Genomic DNA, 27,413 nt, shown 5'->3' on the forward strand with positions numbered 1-27,413 from the left:
TCAAATTCAGTTGGATTGGATTATAATCGTCAAATGATTCCACAGATTTTTACAAGGGTTTATGTCTGGACTCTCACTAGGAAATGTAAGGACATTCACCGTTTTTCTCCTTCAGTCACTGTGTGCTCAGCTTTACTGTACTCTTTGCTTTTATTCATTGTCATGTTAGAAAAGTGAACCTACACATCGTCTAAAGGAACAGCAAAAAAATTGGCAGTGCTCCTAATCAAGCTGCATCTAAAATGGAACCAACAGAGGTATGCAACTAGGGACTTAAATACACACATTAAGTCAGCACTGTGTAATACTTTGGTGCTTTATAAATACAATAAATAAATAATAATAAATAATACATTGAATACAAATCAGATGCAAACTATGCAATAAACCCTAATCTAGATAAATTGAATGCAAACTGATACACATGAATGCAGCTAGCCACAAGTAGACTTACAGTTTTGTTTGTAATTGTTAGTTAGTGGAAGGTCTCTTCCATGAGGGCAAGTCAACATCGTGGAAGAGACTAATACTGAACAATCTGCACACAAATTGCTTTTGGAAGCCAATCTTCTCCATTTTCTGCATCTGTTTTGAATGCAATTTGTTTAATCTGCCCATGTTTTGGGCTCTGCACATATGTGCAGCTGGTCAATTTAGGTGCAGCCTGCATTTGGAAGAGCTGACAATTTCTCCTGTTGTGCAAAAATCTAAGTCTAGTTGTGGCTAGCTGCATTCATGTGTATCAGTTTGCATTCAATTTATCTAGATTAGGGTTTAGTGCATAGTTTGCATCTGATTTTCTTTCAAGTCATGTATTTAAGTTGGTTGGGGGCGCCACACCAGAGGTCTGTTGGTTTCATTTCAGTTGCAGCCAGATTAGGAGCGCTGTACATTTTTTGCTGTTCTTTAGAAAATGTGTAGACCATTTGTGGCTAGCAGCCCCCGGTTCACACTATGTTTTAATTGTTAGTTAGTGGTTAGGTCTCTTCTGTGAGGGCACGTCAACATTGTGGAAGAGTCTAGTACTGAAAAATCTGCAAACTGTTTTTGGAAGCTATAGTCGTCCATTTGCTGCATCTGTTTTGAATGCAAGTGTTTTGGGCTCTGCACATCTATGCAGCTGGTCAAATCGTGTGCAGCCTGCATTTGGAAGCACTGCCAATTTCTCCTGTACAAATATATATACCTTCTGGTGTTGAGGGCAGACACATTGATTTTCATCTAGTCTGAACCTCACACCTTTTTACATTTGATTTGACCACCAACTCCTATTCCAGTCCATAACTCTATTCTTAAGATCTTTTGACAGCACCTTGCTTCCCACACTCTGCTTTCAGTTGCACCGTGAGAATCCTTATTTTTATGCTGAACTAATCCCATTTACTATGGTTAATCAACTGTAGAAAGCAATTGGTTTGGTGTGCAATAGAAAAGGTGATTAGTTACACCAGTTTACAAGTATTTTTAGGAGGGGATAATCTTTTACCCAACTCGGTGGTCCTGTTTTTTGCCCCTGAATTATTACTGCTGTTATATGCTTTACTTGGCTGTTGTAAGTTGCATTAAAATGTACCAGAGGCAAACCTCAGATTAAAGCGGATACGAGATGAAAAACTAACTATAACAAGTAACTTGTCTATATATCTTATCTAAAGTTTAGACAGCAAATATAGCTGCAAACAGCTTTAATAGAATATGATTATGTCTACCTATGATACAATGACAGCAGCCATGTTGTTTGTAAACATTACACAGAGGCAGGCTTATCTGTATCTTGAGCACTCAGCCTGTGAAAAAAAACGAATCCCCCCTTCTCCCTCCTCCCCTCTGCCTCTGAAATCAATGGCTAGTAACACCTCCTCCTGCCCAGACTGAGCTCCCATGAGCCCTCGCTACTGCCAAGGCTCTCTGAAAACGTGTGGGCGTGGTTTATTTAGTTTATAGGGAATTAGAGTATTAAAACAAAAACAAAGAAGTATTTGGCTTGAGGAATGCCCTATAAACAATAGGAAAGGAACACAATTATGCAATGAGTAAAAGTTCACCTCGGATCCACTTTAAGAACACATACTTACCAAAGAAAAGGGAGGCCTCTGGATCCTGTAGAGGCTTCCCATGCTGTTATCCGGTCCCCCATGCTAAGTGCAAACCCCCCCCAAAAAATCCAACAAGGGCTTATCGGATTGAAGATCAGGGCCATACTCTTCTTCAGGAATGAGCACGGCCATACTACACCTGTGTGGATACAACCGCACCTGCGCAGTAAGCTGGAGCAGCCCATCCATGAGCGGCTCCATGCTACTGTACAGGTCTGGCCATGCTTACACTTATGCATAAAGAGGTGTGTGGAATGGATCTTCAGGAGGGCCCAGGGAGCAGCAGTGAGGAGGATGCAGAAAGCCTCTACAGTACCCAGAGGATTCCTTCATCTTTGGTAAGTATGTGTTTTTTTTACTCAATCTTCGGCTCAGGTTTTCTTTAAATAAACACAGCTAGAAAATATTTGTGTGTGTGTGTGTCTTCATTTAAGGCTAGAAACCAACAAATTGAACTGTACATACTCACATATAATCTAAATTTTTGGGACCAAAAAAGAGTCCCAAAAGTGGACAGGTTGGCTTATATGCCAGGTGTGCAATCCTATATAGTTACAATGAAATGAAGGAGGTAAATCACTTTACCTGGAACTAAAAGATAGTCATGATATTATTTACATGTGAGCAGGAATTTTGTGATCTTAGTTAAATCTAGTGATTTAAAAACATAATGTGGTCACTGTATAAGCCATGCCAATCAGGATAAGCTCAAGACACAATTGTTTATGGCATATTTAAGTACATACATTGCCATCAAAATCTATGGATCAGTAAAGATCAGCGGTGCAATCACGTGTTTAAATCAGAACTTGTACTGTACAGTTTATTTATGTAATATGTGCAAAATCCCATTGCTTTCTACCAAAAGTCAGGCATTACTGACTCTTAGTGGAAAGCCAATGGTAGGAACTGGCTCAGTTATAGATGGTGTAACGGTTGGGTGTTATAACTCAGACGTCTGATTATTAGGTGATCTGCAGTATCACCAATAATACAGACACTGTGCCAGATTATTAGGTGATCTGCAGAATCACCAATAATGCTAGTATAGTTAACACAGACTGTGTGAGTAGTGCTTGGTGCAACCGTAACGTTAATAGTTTTTCGAGACCTTACCAGAGGAGCTGGTAAGGTACTATCAATACTGGAGACTGTTTAGTTTGGATGGGCCTTTTCAGAGGGGCTGGGAAGGCACCAACAGAAACAGTATAGTAACGATACCACGTCAGAGGGCTGGTGGGTAATTAGCACACCTCACCAGTGGTGCGGGCCCACTAGTGAGTAGAATGGTCAGACAGGCTAGGTTCGACAACAGAGAGGTAGTATCAGTACAGAAATCAGAAAGCAGAAGAGTAATCAGTAATCAGGCAAGGGGTTCAGCAACTTTGGGCAGATAGGCAGAAGTACAGAATCAGTAAGCTAAAGCAAAGTTAGAGTATAGCCAGAGTCAAACACAGGTAATCAATAATATACAATAATCCTAGTCTTGGTGTGAAGTCCTTGGTTTCAACACCTGGATCTAGTCTAAGGTCTGAGCGCTCACACAATGTATTCACGACAGCAGACAGAGACTGAATGACAAACGAAGGCTTATGAGGAAGAGAGAGACACTCAGCCACTCCCACCTCGGATTTCCGCCAATCTGAGTAGCGAGAGACAACCCTGATGTCAGCCGACCGGCAGGTCAGCTGACTCGCCCTCTCCCAGCACAACGGTCCCGTCTCCGCGCGCGCCCGCGCGAGACAGCAACCCTATGGGCTGGTGATAAGACTGCTCTCGGTGTGTTAGACGCCGAGAGCATAAAGCAGGACTGAGTGCAGGGAATGGCGGCGGCGGCGGCAGCGGATGTAGCGGAGATACCCTGCCCGCTTGCAGCTGCCAGATTCACAGTTGTTACAACTAGCTACTTATAGACTTCTATCTGTCTACTATTGGTAATGCACAAGTCTGATTATTGCAGATTAATATTATATGTGTCATTAAAAAGTTCTTGGTTTTTTTTTTTACCTTAGAGATTCAATCATTGTCTGCTGCATAAATTCTGGTACAAGTATGTTTGCTGGTTTTGTCATCTTTTCCATTGTTGGATTTATGGCACATGTAACAAAAAGACCAATAGCACAAGTCGCAGCTTCAGGTAAGAAATTCATTGTTGTCTGTGCTAACTTCCATAATTATTACTTGTGGCATTATATCATAAAACAAACAAAAAATATAGTGTATTATAGCAACCAATCAAAATTAATTGTTTGATAAATGAGAATGAATAAAACAAGATCCATTATGGGATACTTTTATTTTCTCACTTCCATTGAAATACCTTGTTAAAGTGCACATCATCAGAGAGCTGCAGGGGGCTGCCAATCTTAAATTTATGTTACAATGGGCCTAATGCAGTAACTTGTGATAATAATGCCATGCACAGAGAGCACTCAGCAATATCACACTTACTTCTGCATCAAGTACTGCGAGTTACGTTAATTAGCGCAACCCGGGGTGCTCAAGTAGCCTGACTGTTACTATGGTAATGCGCATTACTAACAGTAACTCTCGTTAGTAGCATGCATTACCTTAGTAACGGTCGCACCACGGGCAAACTAATAGCGTAACTCGTGGTACTTGCTATGGAAGTAAGTGTAATGGCAATATTGTGCATGGGAATATTACCGAAAGTTACTGCATCAAGCTCACTGCTAGTTTTTCAGCTATCATTAGGCTATAATATTATCTCAATAGTGACTCACCTGGAACAAGTATGTACTTTAGATGCTTTGATCTTCCTCTGATTCTTTTGGTTTGCGTTACTTGACATGGATATCATTATAGCCATATGGTAAATACTATAGCCAGAAAATGTTTTTTTTTCTTTAGAAGAATATCTTTAAGGCAGTTCCATCCAACTCCAATTATAGGTGTGTTTTATGTAAAATAACATGTTCTTAAAGAATTGAGCCACCTGTAAAATCTTAAGATTTTTTTTCTTCTCCTCCAGGGCCTGGATTAGCATTCTTGGCTTACCCTGAAGCCGTCACACAGCTGCCTATTTCTCCCTTATGGGCTGTGCTTTTCTTTTCCATGTTGCTGATGCTTGGCATTGACAGTCAGGTATATTTTTTCAGTCTTTCTGAATTTTGGGCCTATAATATTGTGTGATTGCCCCTGAGTGAGATTATTTGTAGAGGCAGCATAACTACACAATATTACTTGATTGTACTGAGATGGACACATTAAGGTCAGTAGTGTAGCACTGTAAAAACAAACAGTAACTGGGACCTAGCTGTGACTCTGCTTCAAGGATGTTCTCTTTTTCACCCCTCAGTGCATTAAATGAATCATCAACCTGCTGTTTTTCACAGCTTACCATTATGAAGTATATGTTTTATAGAGAAGAACTGGCAGGCTATAAACAGCAAGTTATACAAATGACCTTACATCTTACACTGTATTTGGCGTCTTGGGTGTAGAGATAAGTGAATCTGAGTCCAACAGTTCATTATAGAGTGATACTCAGGCCTAAATAATACATTGTGTTCACCAGTCACCACTACCTCCATCACTGAGCACATCTTGTTGGCCAACTGTCATAAGTTTGATGCCTGCTAGTCCTGTCAACAATATAAAATGACTAATGATGGGGACAGTTAGCCAGTGGGAGCAACTTGGTGAGGCGATAAGAAGTAAGCATGCACTCACTCACTAAACATCTGAACACAAGTTCATTTTAAAGGAGAGTTGAAGTAAGAGTGATATGGTGGCTGCCACATTTATCTCCTTTTAAACAATACCAGTTGCACAAACACCGGGATCATCTAATCCCTTTGTGGCCCCTTTAGCAATACAGGCAATATAATACCTAAAACTTAACTTTTAATGATTTAAATGTAAAAATTAGGGCTACAGTACCATCACCGTTTACATAAGGAGGGGATAAATGCATATACATACCAGAGGCTGTGAAGTAGTGAATTAAATCTAGATTTTGGTACCTGGTACGCCCTGCAGAGTGAATCAAAACATGAATGCTGCTTGGCCCTTCACCATTTCTGTTATTCCTATGTCCCCTATTAAATGACTTATCTATTTTATTTGCCCCTATCATGTTGATATTCATTCATTACCCTCTTCTTTGTCATATTGTTTTGTGTGCAATGCTATATTCTATCGGTACTGTTTGCATCTTGAAATAATTGTTCAATAAAATTGAAAAAAAAAAATCTAGATCTTTGGAAAGCAATAGATGTAGTATACTTGAAGTTTGCAGAAGTCTTTATCACAGTACTCCACAACAGCCTAGTGCGGAAGCTGAGGATGCAAAAACGAATGAATAGAAGTTTAAAGAGAACCGTGTAAAGGACAGCAGGCAAAGGGTAGTAAGTAGGGTAGGTAAGTGAATCAAACTTTAAAAGGGAAACTGCTAGTATTAGGGATTCACAAGGGTTAGTATTGGGTCCTGTTTTCCTCCATAAAAAGTAATGTTGCTTTCTTCTCAGATAATGCAAAACTATGTGAAATTATCATCACTCAGCAGGATAGTGACATACTACAGAAGCATGTCAGGCATGCAAATGGCATGCATAGGGCAGATTAAACTTAATGTTGATAAATGTAAGGTCGTGTATATTGGCCATACAACTGGCTAAGCACCATATAAACTAAATGGAAACATCAGACGTAAGCTTACCATACATGTATTGATTTTTCAGTTACATTCCCAGCCAAATTGATCCCTTCGGTTTCAATTGTACCTGAAATGAGAATAAAGTAAGATTTGATACTTACCAGGGGCTTTCTCCAGTCCAATAAGCACCTCTAAGTCTCTCGCTGTCCTCCCGAGTCCTTCCGTTCTCCGGCTATCGGTCCCGGTAAACTTGCTCAGTCGTGTCAGTCGGGGTCTTCTGCGCACATGCAGAAGAGTCCGACTGGTGCGGCTGAGACAGTTACCAGGTTTAATAGCTGGAGAATGGAGGCACTTGGGAGGACGGTGAGTCCCGGGTAAGTATCAAACTTTTCTTTATGCTCGTTTCAAGTTCACTTTAACCTGACTGTCATATATTGCCACAACATATTCAGTTGATTCTCTTTCAATTGTTTATTTGAAGATAAACAGTGGAAAGTCTGAACATGTTGGTACACAGGGGAGATGGTGGCGGGGTCTCAATAGCAGCTTAGCATTGCACTGCTTCAAGCGGATCAGTGCTTGCTGTTAGACATATGTACAATATACTTCTGCAGAAGTTAATGTGCCATATAGGGAAGAAATAAATCCGACCGGCTCTCTCCTCCATCAGTATGCAGGCTACTGTCCTTATCCCTTCTTGCTACCTCGAGATGGCCTGAACCTCCGATTTTCGGTTCGCGAACTGGGTTCGCAAACTTCCGCAAAAGTTCGGTTAGCGCAAACTTTCACGAACCGCAATAAACTTCAATGGGGAGGTGAACTTTGAAAACTAGGAACACTTATGCTGGCCAGAAAAGTGATGGAAAAGATGTTTCAAGGGGTCTAGCATCTGAGTTTTTGCATGGATGAGTGTGATAGATGCCAAAAGTCCCGGGGAAAAATCTGGATTTGACGCAAAGCAGCGTTTTAAGGGCAGAAATCACATTGAATGCTAAATTGCAGGCCTAAAGTGCTTTAAAACATCTTGCATGTGTATACATCAATCAGGGAGTGTAATTAGAGTACTGCTTCACACTGACACACCAAACTCACTGTGTAATGCACCGCAAACAGCTGTTTGTGTTGTGATGGCCCTGCTGGACTGGTGCGCACCATGACGAGAGTGTAGGTGATGGCGGCTTTCCAGCCCATATGGTCACCGGGCTAAGGTAGCCGAAAGACAGAACAGTTACTGTCCAGCTGATCAAATTTGGTCTGTCCACAATGAAGAAACGACCTTATTGTCGTGGGTGTGCCCCCCCCCCCCCCCCCCAGACACTCATATAGTCGGCGGTCATTGCTTCATTGTGATACGCAAGCCCCTTCACCGCGGCAAGGTAATGATCACGAAGGGGAATTGGCACATGTACATGCCTTTTGTTTTGTTGTTGCAGCTGCAGTGCAGCCAGGAAAATTAGGCAGGCATGTACACACACCAGAAAAATGATTATAGTGGCCACTGCTAGCAGCGGCCTTAAAAATTCAGGAATCCACCTGGAGTCCTGGACCCTGTTGGTGGTTGCGGAGAAGGCAGTCAACCGGCCTGCGGGAAGAGATGCTGTGTGGGGAGCGACTAAGTCTTGGTGCAGGCAGTCACATGGCGTGCAGGCAGAGATGCTGTGTGTGAACACTGACTTAGTCTTCGGGCAGGCCTGAGCGTGCTTTGCAGACCAGGCATCCGTGGTCAAATGGACCCTTGACCCAACGCTGTGTGCCAGAGATGTCACCATTTGCCTTTCAACATCACAGTACAGTTTAGGTATCGCCTTTTTTGAGAAAAAATTGCGGCCTGGTATCTTCCACTGCGGTGTGTAGCTTTGCTTTTGTGTGCTGCTTTTCCTCAGGTGGTCATCCCATTGCGGTTTGTGCTTTTTAATCATGTGCCTTTGTAAGATAGTTGTCCCTACGTGGGTCTTGGTCTTTCCACGGGTCAATTTTCGGTGGCAGAGAGTACAGATGGCATTGCTCTCATCTGAGGCAGACACACAAAAAAATTTCCACACTGCTGAGCCCTGGGGTGATGGCACATTGGTGGTGGCGGCTGACTGAGTGTTAAGTGGGGTGCCAGAATCAGATCAGGAGGAGGAAGATATGTCACGCTTCCGTGCGGAAGCTGAGAAAGATGAGGTGTTCTGTGTTAAATAGTCAACTACGTCCTGACAATATTGGGGGTTGATGGCATGTGCCTTCTTCTGAACACTGTACTTTGGTCGAGGGCCGCACAAAATCACGACAGCGCAACCTCGAACAGCCCTGCCAGTTGGCCTGCCTCTGCCTTTTGTTTTGTCCATATTGGGGGGGATGAAGTGAAAGGTATGCACTGACTTGACTAATACAATGTGCAGTCACACAGGTGCAGTTAACAGGTATGCACGGAGTGGTATATCACACTGCGTGCACTCACGTAGGTAGGTGGGTGCAATGAACATAACAGGTAGGTATATGCAGTGATGGGTATTACAAATGAGCACCTGTCACACACACACGTACCGTGAACAGGTAGATTGACTGGTGGTATTAAATATCAAACTGCGTGCGCTCACACAGGTAGGTGGGTGCACTACAGGTAGGTATATGCAGTGAAGGGTATTACAAAATGTGCACCTGTCACACACACACAGGTACCACCGTGAACATGTGCAATGACTGGTGGTATTAACAATGCGTGTGCTCACGTAGGTAGGTAGGTAGGTGCACTGAACAGTGAACAGGTGCAGTGATTGGGATGGGATTACAAATGTGCAGCTGCCTGTCACACACACACAGGTAGTCACTGAATGTGCTGGGCCTGGCAGTGGCACAGTAGGAATTACACCAAAGGCCAGCTGCGACTGACTGACAGGGCTGTATATAATGCAAGTGGGCCACACACAAAAAAAAAAAAAATAGATCACAAGAACAAGATTAGCTCTCAAAAGAGCTGTTGAGGGGTGCTTTTTTAGCAATAAGAATCAGCAAGGAGCAAGCTGAGAAGCCTACAAGAGCCTAACTAAGCTTTCCCTATGAGAATCTGCAGCAGCTCTCCCTTCGCTAATTACTGCAGGCACATGAGTGAGTCCAATGCCTGACGCTGCCTGCCTTTATAAGGGGGGGAGAGGCTCCAGGAGGGAGTGTAGCCTGATTGGCTACAATGTGCCTGCTGACTGTAATGTAGAGGGTCAAAGTTGACCCTACTGATGTACTATGGGGGCAAATCGAACTTCCGGAAAAGTTTGCGGTTCTCCGCGAATGTGAACCACGGAAGTTCACTGGGAACCGTTCGCCGGCGAACAGTTCGGGCCATCTCTATTCTCTATCACCCACTAGCATGTATGTGAGTAGTATTAGTATGGGAATCAAGCAGCCGGTTTCCATGTTGACTTGGTCAACATATTCCATTGCATGGAGGAATTGGGTTTCTTTTACACAAGCTTTGGGCATACAAGAATGGGAGATGTCTCAGGACACAGTATTACAGTTTGTGGCAACTAACATAAACATGGTTTCACACTTTCATATTGCAAAGGTCCTGGCAGGCTTTTCATTCTTCTTAATCTTAATAATGTTCCTGCTTGCAATGCTTATTTTTCAGTACAGTAGTCAAGGGCAGCACTGGTAGTAGGCCTCATAATAGGCAGTCAATGACTGCAGAGATTTTTGGTCTGCTATGGGATGCTGCAGAGCATGTAGGCGTGTCAAGATTAGAAACTGTTTTTTTTGCTTGTTCTTTTTGTGATGTTTTTTGTGGTGCTGATGGTGTCAGAGCTGGTGTCCCAAAGCAAGTCCTAGATTGGAGGTTTGTATAATGAGGATGTGTTAAGATCAACAACCAAGCTGAGTGTTATAATTAGAAACTCCAAAACTGACCACATGAGTAAAAGAGTTATGGTAGAGTTGAATGTGCTGCCATTTAATAAGGTATGTCCATAATCCAACTTGAATAGTTAGCCAACTTGAAGAATTTGTTGGCAAGAGGTGAGCAGAGTGGTGCTTTATTAAGGCACTTGTTTTTTCAGTTAAATTCAGTTACACGTTTATGTGCGCGAGCAGCAGCTTTAGGTCATATGACACTGCCAGGGCATTCTTTTCACATAGGTGCTGCAACAGAGGTCGCTAGGTTGTAGGTTGGGTCGCAGCAAAGGCTTGCTTAAAAAATAGGAAGGTGGAGTTTGAATGCTTTTAAGTTACATGTTTGCCTTAAATGTTTTTTATATATTTTGCAGGATCCAAAGTGGGCATATGCATTCTAGGCCACCTATTCATATTCTAGGCCCACAGTAGAGCTTAACATGGACTCAAAAAAATAGGCTATGTATTGGAATGGCAAATGGGGGCATGTTGTGGTCCCAGCTGAAAGAAGCACTTTTTTATTTGTCGGTGGTACTTCAGAGCCTGCCAGTGGGACCAGAGAGAAGACAGGGGCTGCGGCGAGGGACAGACGTAACTTCTAGGGGCTGGAAGAAGCCCCAGGTAAGTAAAGCTAGTTTTTATTATTTGCATTGGATATCCTTTAAGTATAAGTATTAAGGGTTTGGAAAGTGCTGCTTATAGTCCCATGAAGTGCAGTGAAGCTAAAGACATTAAACTTGGTGGACGCATGTCTTTTTAACTTTAATAACTATGTAACTTTAGAATCTCAAACTCAGCACAAATATTAAATGCAACTTTGGAATCTCAGTAGTAAGGTTATACATTTTAGAGAGGATTCATTCTACAGTATAGCTAGACTTTTATTTTCTTAATTGTAACTGTTTCTGTGGTGTTCATACTTCTGGCCTATAGATGGCACCACAATCTACTGCACTATTGCATGGGATCTATCTATGCCAGGCATGGGCAAACTTGGCCCTCCAGCTGTTAGGGAACTACAAATCCCACAATGCATTTGCCTTTATGAGTCTTGACTGTGGCTGTCAGACTCCTGCAATGCATTGTGGGACTTGTAGTTCCTCAACAGCTGGAGGGCCAAGTTTGCCCATGCCTGATCTATGCTGTTCTAGACTTGTTTATTCCTGTCCTGCTGTCTGTGTGAACTGGATACAAAAGCAAGGAATGCCTTGATGTTTACAGTACTGCAGTAACTTGTAAATAAACCTAGTTCCAGTTATTCTGCATCAGTGATAACTGCCAATTACCATTTCCTTTAAAGTGCAAATATTTAATGCCCTCATTTACAGTGTCCACTCTCATAATGCTCCTTATTATAGCATGACTAGCTCTCTTTATAATAAAGCTCTTTGTTATGCTGCCCCTCCTATTATAATGCTCCAAAGATGTATAATGCTCCTAACATGCCCCTGCATGTAGTTTCCCCTTTATTTAGTGCCCAATTATAGTTTTCCTTAGAATATACCCTCCCCTTCTCCTTCTGCAAAAATAAATATGAACATGCTGGTTATACTTGCCTGTTCCACTCCTTTGTGTCCTCTTTAGTCGCCTTGCAACACTCTCGCCTTGCAGCACTGGGACCCCAGTTTATATTGTAGTCAGGACACTACCTGCAAGGAGTTTCTATGTTCTCCCTGTGTCTACATGGGTCTCTTCTGGGCACTCCGGTTTCCTCCCACATCACAAAAACATACAGATAAGCTAATTGGCTTCCCAAACTGCAGGATACATATATAGACATACTGTATAACTATGGTAGGGATTTGATTCTGTTGTCAATCGCCATTCTTGTGATTGCATTCACGCTTTCTTTCCGTTGATGTGTGTTCATCGTCACTGGGGGGCGACTAGATTGGTGAACACACATTCTGTCTGTCCCTGTGCTATTTCTCTTGAGGGCTATTCAGAACTGCTTGATCCTACTCGTACAATTCCCATCTGGCATCTGTGGCCGTGCAGAGGCTGTGCTCGTCTGCACTCCACAACTCCATCTGCTGGTGGGAATTACCCTCTACTGGTGCAGTGCACCTAACCTGGGTTCTTCCAATTACACGTTTGTGGAGGATTTCCGCCGCGTCAGCGCACGTCTGGTGCGCTGACCACATAAACGATTCCGCAAACGTTACATTCATCTAATAAGTACATTTATTTATTTATTCATTTAATTCAGTACATTTATTTTTTTCTTTTCTTTAGCATTTAATTGGCAATTTGAAGACAAATCAGAAATTATTTTTATCTGATTATGTTTTTTGTAAAATTATCTTATTTGCACTGTTTTTTTTTTTTTTTTTTTTTTTTTTTGGTCTTGTACATGATTGTTTCATAGGTGATGTAGTTATTTGGTGAGCACTTGTCAAGTTATGTAAAGAAAGTGGGGCACATCATGCCTTAGGAAAATGGAAGATTAGTGAGAAAAAAAATAATTTCTGCAATGACTAATGTAGTTTTGATCATACTGGCTGAGAGGAATCTGAAATACTTAGCAATGTTGAAATTTGCAGAGTCAAAAAGTAGAGTTAAGGAGTGCAGTGTCACTTACTGATGTGTACATTCATGCCTGAAGGTTCTCCACGCAGCATTACTTTTGTTTACTGCCCAAAACCCTTCATGTTACACTGTGTCTGATGGAGCTATATTATAATGCATTTGAAAGGCTTTTTTTTTTTTCTAAATAATGCCATACACTTTCAAATTTTGGGCACCATATAAATATGAGATCTGCTTATGACATGGCTTATTATCACCTGTATTGATGAGAAAATATAGATATTTTCCCTTCCACTCTATTTTCCATGATTTTGCAAAAATTAAAACATTGTGGTTTTTCTCATCAATACAGGTGATAATAAACCATGTCATAAGCAGATCTCATATTTATATGGTGCCCACAAATTGAAAGTGTATGGCATTATTTAAAAAGGTATGAAATAATGCATTATGTATTTTCACAACAATTTTACCACCTCATCCCTGTTTATTATATTTCCACTTAAATGACCTGTTCTTTACATAAATTGGATAGGATTATTTCTATCTTCGCCTAACATAATTGCCACTTTGAATCAAAAACAGTTCTGCTGAAATAGCCTAAATGGCATATTTTTAGTAAATCACCCGGAGAGATCTTTTTTCTATAGATTCAGCATATTTCATTTGTATCAGATATGTGTAAATGTAGGCTATGTAAGGTACAGTGAATTTTCATCTCCTAAAGTCTAGCCAGTTCCTTTCTCCCCAGAATGTTTCTTGCAGCTAACTGCTCATCTCAGGCTTCAATAATAGTGCAAAAAATACATTGTCGCTGTGTTACTATTTTAGACTTATACTGAAACGAGCAATGATAGCAAATGATAGAAAAGTCAAAGATAACCCAGAGGCAATATGCCCATGGTATTGTCAAGGCAGAACTGAAATTAATAGTGAAGGAAGACGTAATTGTTGGTTTAGCTGTAAATGGTAGAGGAAGTTCATTGTTCAGTTAATCAGTGTTACATTGGAGCATTTGGCTCATTGTCCTGGGATAAAGATCCGTTTTAAATAGAACCTCAAAATGATAATTACAAGTGCGTGCGTGCGTGTGTGTGTTTGAGTGTGAGCATGTATTTTGTTGTGTTTCGTTTGTGCAAAGAAAAGCAATGCTACTGACAGTCCTCAGGACCCTTAAAGAGAATCTGTATTGTTAAACTCGCTCAAAAGTAAACATACCAGTGCGTTAGGGGACATCTCCTATTACCCTCTGTCACAATTTCACCGCTCCTCGCCGCATTAAAAGTGGTTAAAAACAGTTTTAAAAAGTTTGTTTGTAAATAAACAAAATGGCCACCAAAACAGGAAGTAGGTTGATGTACAGTATGTCCACACATAGAAAAATACATCCATACACAAGCAAGCTGTATACAGCATTCCTTTTGAATCTAAAGAGATCATTTGTGTGTTTCTTTCCCCCATGCACTGAAGTTTCAGGCTGCTCTTTTCTTCCTGCAAACAGCGTTGCCCTTGTTTGTAATTCCTCAGTATGTGAAAGCCCAGCCAGCTCAGAGGACGATTTATCCAGCTTGTAAAAGATAAGAGAGAAGAGAGAAGCTGCTCTAATCTAAATAATACACAGGCAGTGTGCAGAGAGGGGCCTGGAAGGGTGAGTTCATAGCAGAACCACAACACTGAAGAACTTGGCAGCCTTCCAGACACAGGCCGACAAGTCTGACAGGGGAAAGATACATTGATTTATTACAGAGACTGTGATAGCAGAAAGTGCTGCAGTTAGCCAGAACACATTAGAATAGCTTTTGGAACTTGTAGGATGATAAAAAAACAGGATGCAATTTTTGTTACGGAGTCTCTTTAAGCAATTCATAATGGCTGCCTGGCGGAAAAAGCATCATAGATGCTACATCGTTGCTATAGCGTTGCCTTACTTGATATAGTAATACTATGCTTCTATACACTTTTGTTCATCATAATTTTTATTGCATTGGCCTTGTATTTCCATATACACTGTATTAACATTTTTCTATTTTCATTAAATGTTATTCCTCTAGTTCAAAGGACATTTTATTTCATTTTAGTTATAGGAAGGGGACAGTGTTATATTTTTTTATATAAAGAATACATTTTTTCCTCTGTAAATAATTAGCTGCATAGAGCAGGAAGTTTTTTCTTTTGCACTTAAAAAATATGTTTAGCGTGGTCTCATCAGAACACAGGACATGGATCAAGTAATCCATGTCCTTAGACTGCTTGTCTTCAAGCTGTTTGTGTGCTTTCTTGTGCATCATCTTTCTTCTGGGATCACAGCCATGCAGAACAATTTGATGAAATACTGTCAGTGCAACGTACTTCACCAGAAAGGCAGAAGAAGCTTAGGGAGTTAAATATGTGGCTGAGAATTAGGCATAGGCGAACATCGCGATTTCACGTTCGTGAACGTATTCATGAATTTTACCAAAGATATTTGTGAACCTGAATTTGTGGTGGGCCCCATAGACTTTAATGGCAGGCAAACATCAAAAACCTTCAGGCATCTCTGCAGCCAGAATTTATTTTAAAAGGGAGCACAATGTGTACAAACACCTTGACAGTGGCATGGCGTACGGGGATCAAACGCAAAATGTTCCTAAAAATATATGCTTTTAATGCAGAGGATTTATTTTATATGTAAATGCCAAAAATGCCCAAATCACATATAATTTCCAGATTTTTCAAATTAAGGTCTTTAGAATGACCGCTGTGTTTAAAAAAATGTAATTTATTTTATTGTTGCAGGCACCTTTTTTTTTTGCTGGCATGCACCAGGCAATTTTTTTTAAATATGAAATAATTTATTACATTACAATATTTTCTCTATTACTGGCATGTGACAGCCAGGCAAATAATTTCGCAGAATTCAATGTAAGTAGGAACAAATGACATACTGGGTGCTGAAGGTGATTCAGGATAGCTGTCCCTGTGGCCAAGGCGGGAGGCCTGCTATAACCAGCAACTATTTTAAATGTTAAATCCTTTATTTCATTACATATTTTTGTTTTCTATTGCTGCCACCTGCTAGGCTAATAATTTTGCATAACCCAAAGTTAGTAGGAACAAATTACATACTGCATGCTGAAGGTGGTACAGGATTGCTGTCTCTGTGGCCAGGGTGGACATTAGGCCTTCTGTAACTGGAACAGTGTAAAATGATGAACGATTTCATATATTAAATTTTTTTCTATTACTGGCATGCACCAGGAACATTTTTGAAATTTAAAATAATTTCATACATTACAAATTCTTCTTAATTTCCCGTTGACACAGGGTGCAGGCGACGTTTGAACTATGAATAGCACACACACCGAAGTATTTCCATACTAAATTGCTTACAGTTTCAAACTCACAGTAGGGTGCAGCAGCAAGGACATTATACTTTTTGGTGACCTGGAGACTGCCTTGCTCTTCTCCTTTATCCAATGCCAACACTTGCCTGCCTGGGGAATTATCCCCTCCGATCAATCCAGTTCATTTGGAGGAGCTGCTGCAGTGGTGGAGGCGAAGTTGTGGTTAATCATAGCAGAGGAGGATGAGAAGGAGGGTGCGGGAAAATTAGCATCAGAAGAGGCAGAAGAGGTGGAATCATGGTAGTTAGTCAGTCAATCACCTCTTTAACCTTTTTTTGGAATCCATACTTTTCTTCTTCTGCATAAGATCACATATGTTACGGCCACAGGATGAAGCACCACCCTAGCACCTCTACACTTTGGCCTGCCTCTGCCTGCCATATTTGTTAGAGTGAATGACTAGCCATGCGGTATTGTTACTAATTAATTTTATTTTTTGTCACACAGAGATCACCTAGAATGCACAGTACAGTCACACAGGTGTTAATGTGACACGTTAGCAGAACACAATGATCACACAGCAGGCAGTGACCAGCAGTGATGATCGTAATTAGTTAATTACGATTATACGTACATTTTGCATACATTTTTGCAATTACACCTATACGTAATTAAAAATAGTTAATTAAATTGATTTTGTATAATCATTCGTAATTATACATGAATTTACATGTAAATTATGTGTAAATGTGTGCCAACTTTGGCGGTGAACAGCAAATCCCCCATACATGCTATTGCTATATGCAAAGACATATGGCTTTTAAACTCAGAAAAATGACAGTTTAAATACATTTTTCTTTGCATTTTTAAAACCGATTTTCTCAAAAACTACAAGGTCTTTTTGGATTTTTTTTTTGTTTAATCTGCACCCACTATTAACATATCTACCAATTTTGGTAGCAATAGCATGTATGGGGTCTCTGCTGTACACCATGCCATACAAATAGAACAAGAAAATGTGTATTGACTCATAAGAGAGCATTACAGTCATCAACCCAGTCACTTTTAGTCTGTTAAAATGAATGGTAATGGACATATCATGAATTGAGCCTAATTGTTTAATTTACTTGTTTTATTTAGATTTTTTGGATAGTAAGGAAACTGTTGATTCTAAATACAATGCCAGCCGCAAACACGCCCCAACCCACCTCTTCAATTATAAATGAATACCTTAATTCTGTTGAAGACACTCTCTCTCCAGCACAAATAGAAAAATTAAATACCCAAATCACAAAAGAAGAGGTTGATAAAGTCATTCATAATCTCAAACGAAATAAGGCCCCAGGACCCGACGGGTTTCTAAACGAGTATTATATGGTCTTTTCCCAAACTCTCTCCCCATTTCTAACTAAATTATTCAATGCTTTCATGACTGGTACTCCAATTCCAAAAGAATATCTCGAGGCATCAATCTCTGTTATACCAAAGCCAGGGAAGGATCATCAACAACCAGGCAATTTTAGACCAATATCTTTATTGAATTCGGACCTAAAGATCTATGCAAAACTGATAGCAACCAGAATAATGAACACCACACCTTCTCTCCTTAACCCAGACCAGGTGGGGTTCACTAAAGGAAGGCAAGCCTCAGATGGCACAAGACGCATGTTGGCGGCTCTCAGACAAATTGAGCTCTGTCAAACGCCTTCTCTCATTCTAACTTTGGATGCGGAGAAGGCGTTTGACAGAGTACACTGGCAATTCCTACAAGCAACTTTGATAAAGTTTGGCTTCAAGGGTCCAATTCTAACAGCCATTATGGCACTATACAGTAATCCATCTGCAAGAGTTAACGCGGCCAGATATTTATCAGATCAATTCTCTATATCTAATGGCACACGCCAAGGCTGCCCGCTTTCACCAATTATTTTTGTTCTTTTAATGGAGACTTTGGCATCCCATATCAGGACCTCTCCATATATTAAAGGCCTCACGGTTAATAACTCCTCGCATGTCATTAGCCTCTTCGCGGACGACGTAGCACTTATCATAACAGACCCGGTTAATTCCCTCATCTAATGGCAGAATTGCAAGCTTTTTCTGAAGCATCTTTCTATATAAGCTAAACCAGCATAAATCATATATCTTGGGCCTTAATATCCCCCTATCTATAAAAGTTCTTCTTAAAGAGAACCCGAGGTGTGTTTAAAGAATGTTATCTGCATACAGAGGCTGGATCTGCCTATACAGCCCAGCCTCTGTTGCTATCCCAAACCCCACTAAGGTCCCCCTGCACTCTGCAATCCCTCATAAATCACAGCCATGCTGTGAGGCTGTGTTTACATCTGTAGTGTCAGTCTCAGCTGCTCCCCCGCCTCCTGCATAGCTCCGGTCCCTGCCCCTGTCCCTTCCCTCCAATCAGCAGGGAGGGAAGGGATGCAGGCGGGGACTGGAGTTCTGCAGGAGGCGGGGAGAGCAGCAGACTGACACTATAGAGATAAACACAGCCAGCTCTGACAAGCTGTTTGTCAGCAGCGTGGCTGTGATTTATGAGGGATTGCAGAGTCCAGGGGGACCTTAGGGGGGTTTGGGATAGCAACAGAGGCTGGGCTGTATAGGCAGATCCAGCCTCTGTATGCAGATAATATTCTTCAAACCCACCTCGGGTTCTCTTAAAGGAAAAATTTAAATTTCCATGGGCAGATCAAGCGGTCCAGTACTTGGGTATTAAACTTACAGCAAAAAAAGCAGACTTGTTCACCCAAAATTATCTTCCGCATCTTACATCCATTAAAAAAGACTGTTCTGAATTAGAAAGATTTTATCTCTCTTGGTCAGGAAAAATAGCTGCCTACAAAATGTTCATACTCCCAAAAATGTTATACATATTTAGAACCCTGCCCCTCCCTCTCCCTAACACATATTTAAAGGAGCTAAAAAAAATAATGACAAACTTTATTTGGTCAGGGCGAAAATCTAGAACCCCAATGACAATAGCTTATCTTCCAAGGAAAGCAGGCGGCCTTGGTATCCCTAACATGGAGCTTTATTACTACTCGTGCAACCTAGAATACGTTAATGCTTGGTGGTCAAATAATACAAATAGGAAATGGGTCTCCCTTGAACAAAACCTACTAAAGAAATCCTTAAGAGACCTTCTATGCATCAACTTATTGGGTTTCAAACTCCCCAAAATGGATTTTCCATCCATCCAAGCTACCCTATTAGCATGGGAATATTTCCTAAAACACCCTCCTCCTAATACACAGTCCATCACTCCGAGAATACCACTGTCCACATTGCAATTACTCATGAATGATTTAAATGTAGAACCTCTGATTTTAGCTGGGATAACCCTCATTAATGACTTATATGAGCATAACAAAATCAAAAAGATTAGAGATGTACACCAAGAATTCCAATTAACACTCAGTACCCTTTTTACTTGCCACAGAATTCTGGATTTCCTAAAAAACAAAAAAATAGCTCTCACAGAAATTAATGATAAAATACTTACTATGTTAAACACCACAATTCCTCAGAAAGGAACAATATCCTTATGGTATGGGGTATTGAATAGACATCAAATATCTCCGTTGACTAAATATGTCCAAACATGGTCATATGATTTGCATACACAAATCACTATACCTCAAATATTATCAACTAATAGAAGTCTCTTACAATTATCTAAATGTTCATCCCACTGGGAATGTTGGTTTAAGATTCTCCCTAAATGGTATTTAACACCTAGGAAGTTAGCCCTGTTTAACACTAATTCTTCCCCACAATGTTGGCATTGCTCCACCTCGATTGGCACATTAATACATATGATATGGGAATGCCCGGTGGTACAAGCTTTGTGGATACAAACGGAAGCATATATCCAACAACATTTCCTCAACACTTTTTGTTCGTCTCAATCTTTAGCAGTGTTATCCATCGGCCTAGATACAATTGACCAATCAGTTAAACTACCAATATGCCATATCATATTAGCTACCCGACATATAATTGTGAGCAACTGGAAGACGTCAGATCCTATCCCCTTCCATTTAATATTTTTTACTTTCAAGAATAATCTAACTATGGAAAAGTATGGTCGAGCTGGAATATCTCCACATGGCGATAAGACGCATCCCATAAAGACTCCGCCCAATATCATCTGAATGAAGATACATTATATAGGCCAATTACACCTGAGTGGACATGGCTGTAGTTGTAGAATAGAGTTGTAGTAAGCCAATAAGACGATATAGATGAATAGAGAGATACACAGCTTCCAAGTTTCAATGTTAAAATCGCAGAGGAGAGATCTCACTTTTAATTGGTTACCAGTTTAGACAGTAGAACTAACTATTGAAGTGTTGAACCTAATAATGCGCATATTGGTGGTTTAGTTTTACTAATAAAAACAATCTATAATACATCATAACTCTTGAACTAATCTTACGACTAACTGAAGAGAAGTATATGTTTATCAGTGTGGTAGGTAGGTTAATGACCACCGTTCCTACCATTCTCCGATCACTGGGGGGCAAATTGAGATCCAGTCCAACCCCAATTTTGGGAGTAGTGGACTGAGACTCTCTTTCCTTGCGCCTCAGAACAAGTAAGGAAAAGTACAAGAGGAAATGTATTTAATTATTTCATTTTTTTTCGGACTATATATGACCCTCTAACAGGATGGACATGCCTATAACTTTATCACCACTATTTGAGGTATAAGATAATATTATACTAAGCTGTATGGTAAATTGGCAACCTTAATGTTATATGAACATTGACCTGTATGTATCTCTACTCTGAAATAAAAATTTATTATAAAAAAAAATAAATAAATACAATGCCAGCAGTTCCTGAATTCTGATCACATATTTTTTTAAATTAGTTTTCACATTTTAGCTGGGGCCAGGCCACACAATATAAGAGTCATAGAAATAATGAATATTGATGGTGGACAGAAACCTGATGATATGCCTTCTTATTTTGCAGTTCTGTACAGTTGAAGGGTTTATAACAGCTCTTGTGGATGAGTTTCCTAAGCTGCTACGCAATAGAAGAGAAATCTTCATCGCAATTGTCTGTGTTGTTTCCTATCTTGTGGGGTTATCAAACATAACTCAGGTATGTTATTACAAACCAAAATAACAACTTAATCTATTTAGGCATAATTTTCTGAAGAAATATGAATTGTTTCAAGGACCCATAAAACTCTGGCAGCAATATCTCTGCTGGTATACTCCTCCTCGTCTTTATAATATTGTCACTAAAGCAGGCCTCACCTGCTAAATAATTATCTTTACAGTAAAAAAGTAAAAAATTTAAACACAATGTGGGCATTGGGCATAGCTCTATTTACAGTACAGTCGTCTGCTGTAGTAACAGGCAACAGCTTTCACCCAGGTATATTGCAGTGTGCCTCCTGCCTCACTTGTCTCAATAATAACAAAAATAATAATTATACCAACATTTGTATATTAAGGTGCATACGCAAGCAAAATTATCTCTGCATGGATTAGGACTTGATCCCTCAAACGAGGAGGCTAGCATTGCTAGACTCCTCGTTCTGTTGCTTTGAAGGAGAGTGGAAAGATAACAGAGTGGTGTACAATGGAGCGACATTGAGGAGGCTAAGTAGGAGAACTACCTTGTGTACCTGCACTTAGCTGAGATGATCCACCAAGCTGATAGGCAACCAAAGCACTTAGTGGGATTGGGGGCTGCTGTTCACATAGTACGTTCTTGCCAGCGGTGACCACAACCGTCTGCCTCGGCTGAGAGCCACAAGGCTTTGGCTTGCCCATCTATACTAATACAATTGCATAAGAGATGCAATGCTCTGCAGCCAGATGGAAGAAACGGTCACTGCAGCTTTTTCTTTTTTAAGTAAGGATAATAACTTATCAGGTGAACTGCTGTACTGTAAATAGTTTATGGAGTTAGATTACCCTGGCAATTATATTGCTGTCAGGGATTAGTTGGGCTTTAAGCATTTATTTAGCAATAACTATGTTACTTGTTTGCTTTTTCAAAACCTATCAACCTCAGTTCCCAATCTCCTGATCACCCTAAAACAGACATGTCAAACCAATTTTTCGAGGGCCGAGGTCCTCACATATTTTTGACACAGCTCAAATTAATTGATGGGTCTGAATCAGAAAAGGTGAGGTCCCTCAGGTAGAACACATTCCTCTCTTTCTCAGTCCATCCTAAACACTGTCATGGATCTGGCCTGCAGTTCGACACCTGTGCCCTAGAAAGAGTATTGCCCCGACATAAAAATCTAAAATATATATATTTTTAATTCTCATGTGGATCAACCAACCGACTAGGTGACTATCTCCTGCATAGTTCAGGAGTGTGAACGTCTAAACCACATCCCCACCAGAGGAACATTCTAGCTAGGGGATAAATTCTGTGACAATCTATGTTACTGACCCCACATAAGGCAATCCATAAGTAAGAGGGAGGCTGAAGAGTTTAGCCAGGAGTCATTTGAACAAGCATTCACCACTTAAAAACATTTTTTTGTTATGGTGGTCCTGTTTTAGTGGTGTTTAGATGGTGAAGTGGACTACTATGTTAAAAAACAGTGAAAGTGGGCTTTAATAAATGCTACAAGATTTATGGTAATATGGGGAAAAATAAGTCACCTGTCTTTCATCCAATAGTATATGTCATAATAAGGTATCATGCCATATCAATAAGGCACACCATACCATGCTTTTTCACAGTGAATAGTTATAAATGGCATGACATATGTTACCATCATTCATTTAAAAAACCTGAGCTGAAAATAAACTTATGAGATAATTGATTCTATGGGCTCGATTCAGTAAACAGTGCTAACCTAGTTAGCACGCCTAAAGGCTTTGGGCATGCTAACTAGGGTGCTAAGTAGTTAGCACATACAAACTACTTAGCACCGTAGTTAGCACATGCAAACTTAGCACCGTAGTTAGCACATGCAAACTACTTAGCACTGTAGTTAAGACATGCAAACTACTACTTAGCACCGTGCTAACTTGGGTGCTAAGCTCCATGGTTAGATACCCCTGGTCTTGCTAATTATGATCTTGTAAAAGATAGAATATTTGGAAATTTAAATTCAATCTGAGCTCTATATATTATGTGACGATCATTATATTATTGTTAGCCATACCTCTCATCTTCCACAGTGATAATTGATGCTGAAGCTACTGTTAGAAAAGTTAGGAGGTGCACTGCTACACTGCATATTCTGTCATGTGTTCCTTTTCTTTGTTGAATAAACACTGATTTAAAAAAAAAAAATAGGGTGCTAAGTAGTTTACATGTGCTAACTATGGTGCTAAGTAGTTTACATGTGCTAACTAGTGATGGGCGAACATCCAGATGTTCGGGTTCGGGGGGGTTCGGCCGAACATGCCCCCGATATTCAGCATGTTTGGGCCAAACCCCGAACCCAACCCGAACATGTCCCTTTGGGGCCCCTATAGGGCCCCAGCATAAAGGGAGAGCATGCCCCGAGCGCAGGGGGGGGCGGAAATGCCCCCCACCCCTCCCCGCTAAGCTCTCCCTTCTGCTGGACCCTATAAAATTAAATAGAAGTCCCCCAAAGTACCTGTAGCAGGCTGGCAGGAAGAGGACAGCAAGCGGGCAGCCGGAGAGCATAGGCGCTAGTACCATCTGATACTTCCGCCCTCTCTCTGACGCACTTCCTGTTTACATTTGTAAGTCGCGTCAAGAGAGAGCAGAAGTAACGCGATGACGTGTACGAGGGTACGCGTCATCTACATGATGACATGTACCCTCGTACGCGTCATCGCGGTACTTCTGTTCTCTCTTGACGCGACTTACAAATCTAAACAGGAAGTGCGTCAGAGAGAGGGCGGAAGTACCAGGTGGTACTAGCGCCTGTGATCGCCGGCTGCCCGCTTCCTGTCCTCTTCCTGCCAGCCTGCTACAGGTACTGTGGGGGACTTCTATTTAATTTCATAGGGTCCAGCAGAAGGGAGAGCTTAGCGGGGAGGGGTGGGGGGCATTTCCTCCCCCCCCCCCCCGCGCTCGGGGCATGCTCTCCCTTTATGCTGGGACTCTATTGGGGGCTTTGTTCGGCCGGACACGGCTGTGTTCGGCCGAACACAGAAGGCCTGATCGGGTTCGGGCAGCGTGCCCGAGCACCCTCCCGAACACCATGAGGTGTTCGGGGGTGCCAAACCGAACCCGAACAGGCCAAAATCCGGGCGAACCCGAACAGTGGCGAACACTGTTCGCCCATCACTAGTGCTAACTACTTAGCACGTGCAAAGCATGTTTGCACATGCAAAGTGGCTTTTCACTGGCGTGCTAACACTTAGCACCCTTTTCTGAATCAAGCCCTATGTGTAGTATTAATAGTAATTAGAACATTAGTAACATAGATCTGGGTCACATACTGTTTTTTTTCAGTTTACAAGCTGGGTTTTTAAAGTACACCTGAAGCGGTATAAAAAAACAAAAATTAATTTCTTACCACAGTAAATGGAAGTCTCTTCCCAGATTCTTATAGAGCCCAGTGCAGGGTTGCAGGGTGCATGTTCTCACAGGGTCCCTCTTCCTCTTCTGGCCACACTCCCGTGGGTGAGTGCATCTGGACTGGGTTTGCACAAGTAAGATCCGTGCATGCACAATGTAAGCATGCACAAATGCTTTCATCTACTGGGCATTACCAGACTTTACTTGCGCATGCCCAATCCAGATGTGCTCATCCATACTTAAAACAAGAAAAAACATATTTGACTGGCGCAAGTCGCATATGCATAGAGGGACCAGACATTTAAACAGTGGGCTTTATGAGGATCTGGGAAGTCTCTGGATCCTCCAGCTTCCTGCTACTGCAGTAAGTATCTAACTTTTTTATTAATGACATTTCAGGACTTTAACTTTTTGAGGACCAGAAGTTTATACCACCCTAGTGACCAGGCGATTTTGTATAATTCAGCACTTCACAGCTTTAACAGTTTATTGCTCGGTCATACAACTTAGCACCCAAATGAATTTTACCTCTTTTTCTTCCCACTAGTAGAGCAGTCTTTAGGTGGTCTCTGATTGCTGCTGTGATTCTTAGTTTTTTGGGGTTTTTTTATTGATCTTGTGTAATTCCTTCGTAATTATGCATAATTTTTGTTTTGTAACAGTAATTAGTAACCATAATTTTGCAATATTATGTAATTTTTACATACTTTTGTGCTGACTTTAGTGGTTAATAGCAAAGTCCACATACATGCTATTGTCACCAAAATGGATATGTATGTTATAGAAAATAGAAAAAACAAGTAAAAAAATATTCACAAAGACCGTTTTTTACTGCTTGCCGACCGCGTCCCGCCAACAGGCATGACTGCAGCGGCAGCCCCAGGACCGCCTAACGCCATTCGGTGTAAGGTCCTTGGGGCTCGCAGTGCAGGAGATCGCGTGCAGGCTGCGTGCGCATCTCCTGTTGGTGGGCGAAGCAGAGCCTTCAGTCTCCAAGCGGCGATTGCTGCTCTGGACACTGTTAGATGGCAAAACCACCGTCTAATTACCTGGGACACTAGAGAGCGATCGTCTCTCATAGGCAGAAGCCTATGACAAACGATCGCCATGATTGGCTGGCTGCAGGGAGGGAGGGGAAAAAATAATAGTTACATTTATTTAAAAAATAAACATTAAAATATTTATAAAAAAACGAACACGGGGAGCTATCAGACCCCACCAACATAGAGCTCTGTTGGTGGGGAGAAAAGTGTGGGGGGGGTCACTTGTGTGATGTGTTGTGTGGCCCTGCAGCTTGGCCTTAAAGCTGCAGTGGCCTATTTAAAAAAATGGCCTAGTCTTTAGGGGGGGTTAACACTGTGGTCCTCAAGGGGTTAAAAATGCAAAGGATTTTTTTAAAAAAATCATTGTTTCTTTGCATTTTTAAAATCCATTTACTCAAAAACTACAATGTGTTTTTAAAAAAAATATTTTGACTTTTTCCACTATTGCCCTTAACATACGTAGCAATTTGGGGAACAAAATACCATGTATGGGGGCTTTGCTATTAACCACTAAAATTGACACAAAATTACATGAAAATTACACAAAATTGTAAGATAAACGTTACTAATTACTGTTACAAATTAAATTAATTACAATTTTTCCAAACATTTTTCATTACGATTTTGCATCCTAATTGTGAAATACGATGCACAATTACTATTATGTAAAATTCTTGCTCATCACTAGCCATGACAGTTTAATGTAAAATTTGCTTCATTCAGCTGCAAAACAGAAAGAAGTAATGAATCTTTTCAGTGCCAAAAGGTCAAAAGAGCTAATAAGCTAGGGGGATAGTCAATAAGTTAATGCAAGGCAAATTAAACACTTACTTACTCTTTAATATGTTGTTTCCATAGTATCTGTAGTACAGTACCGACAATATTTGATGTTTTTGATATGTGAGACCAAGTAATTTTGTCATTACTAAGTCTTGATGCTTCAAATGTTTCAAAGCTTAATTTGCTAATAGAATTGTAAAGTAGAATGTCATCTGTACAATATGACATGCATTTATTTCTTCTTAGGGCGGCATTTATGTATTCAAACTTTTTGACTATTACTCGGCCAGTGGTATGAGTCTTCTGTTCCTTGTATTCTTTGAGTGCATCTCAATATCCTGGTGCTATGGTAAGATAAGTGTTGTAACATAATGTTAATTAAAAGTATTTTGCAATGCAGAAAGTCTTTTAAGCTGAGGGCGTCTTTCAAAGTTATGGTGCCCATACACGGTACAATAAAAATGTTTGATTTTCCCAACTAAAAAGATTGAATCGAATGAAAGTCAAAAAGTAATCTTTTTTCGAGCAAGAAAAATGAATTATTTTCCCTTTTTGATAAAAATCCTACTGGACATGTTGGAAAAATCTTTATATTCGATCTATTGGAATAATCTAACAACATTTTCTAATAGAAAAAAAATGGAAAAAATTGTACCAT

At 40.7% G+C, this 27,413-nt stretch overlaps 1 protein-coding gene across 2 annotated transcripts in view; it reads left to right on the top strand.

The window, feature by feature from the left end:
* Positions 1–27,413, top strand: part of LOC137532767 (sodium- and chloride-dependent GABA transporter 1) — a 388,606-nt gene that overhangs the window by 334,834 nt on the left and 26,359 nt on the right. For both annotated transcript variants that reach the window (XM_068253633.1, XM_068253634.1), the window contains exons 9-12: positions 4,109–4,233; positions 5,089–5,201; positions 21,429–21,560; positions 27,002–27,104. In XM_068253633.1, coding sequence (XP_068109734.1) covers positions 4,109–4,233; positions 5,089–5,201; positions 21,429–21,560; positions 27,002–27,104 — 473 coding nt within the window. The remainder of the gene's footprint in view (positions 1–4,108; positions 4,234–5,088; positions 5,202–21,428; positions 21,561–27,001; positions 27,105–27,413) is intronic.

Source organism: Hyperolius riggenbachi, chromosome 9 (assembly GCF_040937935.1).
Source record: "Hyperolius riggenbachi isolate aHypRig1 chromosome 9, aHypRig1.pri, whole genome shotgun sequence".
In the NCBI taxonomy this organism is placed as follows: Eukaryota; Metazoa; Chordata; class Amphibia; order Anura; family Hyperoliidae; genus Hyperolius; species Hyperolius riggenbachi.